At 46.3% G+C, this 3,083-nt stretch overlaps 1 protein-coding gene across 1 annotated transcript in view; it reads left to right on the top strand.

Annotated features, from left to right (window-relative positions):
* TBX2 (T-box transcription factor 2) overlaps positions 1-3,083 on the top strand; it is a gene marked incomplete at its 3' end in the record, with an annotated part of 6,928 nt that overhangs the window by 1,816 nt on the left and 2,029 nt on the right. Inside the window, 2 exon segments of the mRNA XM_029084513.1 lie at positions 1,862-2,008; positions 2,679-2,752. Of these exon segments, the coding sequence (XP_028940346.1) occupies positions 1,862-2,008; positions 2,679-2,752 (221 nt within the window).

Below are 3,083 nucleotides of genomic sequence, written 5' to 3'. Positions count from 1 at the left end.
TTTTTTTTTTTTTTTTTTTTAAGAGAGAGAGAGAAACAAAAAAAAACCCAAACTAAAAAAAAAAGCCTAAACCCACCACCAATAATAAAAAAATTCAACAAAGCAAAAAAAAAAAAAGAAAAAAGAAAAAAGGAAAAAAACAGAGAGAGAGAGAAAGGAAAAAAGGAAGGAAGGGAAAGTAAAAGAAAGAAAGAAAGAGAACAAAGAAAGAAAGAAAAAAAAAGAAAGAAAGATAAAAAAGAAAGAAAAGAAGGAACCCGAAGCGTGTTTGCAGAGATCTGCAGAAAACAGGGTCAAAAAGCGAGAGGAGTGTGATCCTGCGTAAATGCACGGGGGGGGGGAAAATCACGGCGCAGGAGTCGGCTATCTTTAGCCTCTGGACAAGCATTTAGGGCGATAAAGGGAAAGTTCATCGTCCGGCGGTGGTGATACGGTAATTAGCGGGGCCGAGGGACCCGGCGCTCAGGTGGGAGAGGAACCCAGCAGCTCCCCGCCAACTTTTCTCTCTATTTTTATTTTTCTTTTCTTTTTCTTTTAAGGCAGGAAAGAACCTCTTTGTTAAATAATACATTGCAAGGTTATTTATAGACAGTAAGGTAAATCGATAAAGAAGGAGCCTAAAAAATAGCAAATTTTTTTGATACCAGGGAAAAACTAGTTTGATTCAGCGTTTTTAATGGTTCGCCTCCTTCAATTAAAGATTTCTGGTATCTGTCGTTGTCCAAAATCCGGACTGGGTTAAATCTAGGTAGATGAAGGTTTAGCCAGTGCCCATCTGGTCAGAGAGGGATGATTATTATTTTTTTATTTTTTTTTTAAGGAATGCAGATTTGCACGCCTGAATTAGACTTTTTGCACCATTTTCATGATAAATCCCGTCTAAATGATATCAATATAATAGCGATCCGACAGTTCATCAGCAGGTGATTATTGCTGGGGTTAAAAAAAAGGGGGATTTTTTTTTTTATTGCCTTCTAAAACGAAATGAAGTGATAATTATTTAGCCATTTGGCCGACCTTATTTGACAAGAATTACTCAAGCTTTCGCCGTTCCCCTACCAATTCCGGGCGGTGAATTCTACATTTCAGCCCGACCACAGCAGGTTGGGGAGTTATTTAATCGTTCTCGGGCAGGAAAATATTGCCGGTGTGGGCAGTGAGGGGCAGAGGCTGGAGTGCGACTCGGGGGGTTCAACCCCTTCCGAAAAATCTCAGCCAAATCACAGTGGATTCGGGTTTAAAAAAATAATAATCATTTAAAAAAAAAAATCAACAAAAAAACACGAGAGGGTAGAGAACGGCTTTGAGTGTTGGCAAGGTTTTCAGACACCTGGTTGGGAAAAAAAACAATCTGTTTCTTCTGCAGCGTTGCTCTGAGACATAAATTTAAGATGGCTCATGGTGAAACGCTCCTTTCACATCGCAGGCGCTGGCTGGGGCTGGCAGGGCTTGCACAAATCGAGAGGGTTTTTAATATTTTTTTTTTTTGTGGTGGTGAGGTAGCGTATTTTTTTTTTTATACTGTGAAATGTGTTGAAAACGCGCCTGGGTTTGCAGGGTTGCAGTAAAACAGGGAGCTGCCTTTGGCTGCTCTATTTCCGTGCACCCACAAAGATGCTGCTGCGCCTACCTTCCCCTGACCTCCTGGTTTGGGGGCAGATCGTGCAAAAGCATAAAGAAAAAAAAGAAATCTCCCTCCTTGGCATCAGCTGGCATTCCTTCCTCATGCTGAATTTGTATTTTTTGGGGGCTTGTTTTCGGGAGCAAAGGGATTTTTTTTTAGGGAGGTAACTAGGACACGCGTGTAACGTGGAGCGTGAGGCTGATGGCAGCCGTGGGCTCTGCTCTCTCGCCCACCCAGACCATCCTGAACTCCATGCACAAATACCAGCCCAGGTTCCACATAGTCCGGGCCAACGACATCCTCAAGCTGCCCTACAGCACCTTCCGCACCTACGTGTTCCCCGAGACCGACTTCATCGCCGTCACCGCTTACCAGAACGACAAGGTACGGCCGGGCAACCCCTGTCCTCCCCTCCTGCCCCGGCCCTGCCCCTCCTCATTCCTTACCCCCTGCCCCTACTCTCACCTCTGTCCCATCCCTCCCCCCTTTTTAAGGGGTATTTGTGCTTGTGCTTGAGGACATTTAGGGGGGAGAGTGGCCAAAAGGCAGCAACAGGAGAAAGGTTGAACCTCAAAGCCTTCAGAGCTGGAGGCACCCTTCATACTACGACTTTTTATTGCTATTGCTAATACTAATGCTATTGCTAATGCTATTATTAGTATTTCTATTATTACTACTATTAATTTCCTCCTGGACTTTGTCATGCCTTTTCTGGGCCGTGGGAGTCTTTGCTGCAGGCCCAGGTTGTGGAGAGCAGCACCGTGGCCTGGGCAGCCTCATGGAGAAGGTGCCCTGGGCCCAGGAGAAGCCAAAAAAATAAGACTAGATAAGCTAATTTTAGTTGCTTTCGTGATTTAGCAAGTGTCACCCTGCCAGCAGCGGAGCCAGAAGAGTCCGGTGGGGACTGGAGAGCGTCTACTGGCCCTCTCCAAGGGTTGTGTGTGTGTGTGTGTGTGTTTTAACCCAAAAGCTGACCCCCACCTCCACCCTTAGCTGCTGATGCTAATTGACAGCTCTGTCTGAGGGTCCTGGTGGGCTTGTTTCCCTCGTAAAGTTTATGGTGAAGAGTCATAATCGATTAAAGAGCACTTTGTCTGCTTGCGGCCGCTGGCCGGTGGGCCCCGTCGGGTGGGGAAGCTGTGGGCTGGGGGTGCAGTGGGGCTGGGCAGTCATGGCTTTTTCCAGCACCCCTCTCGGGGCCATATTTCAGAGCCATACATTATTGAGCTCCCTAATGTCGCCGTCCCCAGAAACCCATGGCGGGGAGGGATAAGAATAGCTTTTAACCAGCGCCGCGCGGCTCAGTCGCCATCTTCCCTCCGGGGGGCCGTGAAAAATAACTTCCTATCATTAAGACTCTATTAATAATTCAAGCCTAAACCTCAGCATCATTTTTAATAAAGCATGCGGTGTGTTAAAGCGGAATATGGTGCTCAGGCTGGGTTCCCCGAAGGGGGGG

Source organism: Antrostomus carolinensis, unplaced genomic scaffold (assembly GCF_000700745.2).
Source record: "Antrostomus carolinensis isolate BGI_N321 unplaced genomic scaffold, ASM70074v2 scaffold36490, whole genome shotgun sequence".
Taxonomy (NCBI): domain Eukaryota; kingdom Metazoa; phylum Chordata; class Aves; order Caprimulgiformes; family Caprimulgidae; genus Antrostomus; species Antrostomus carolinensis.
Note: the sequence above shows the minus strand (reverse complement) of the source record. Positions and strands in the feature narration are given on the sequence as shown.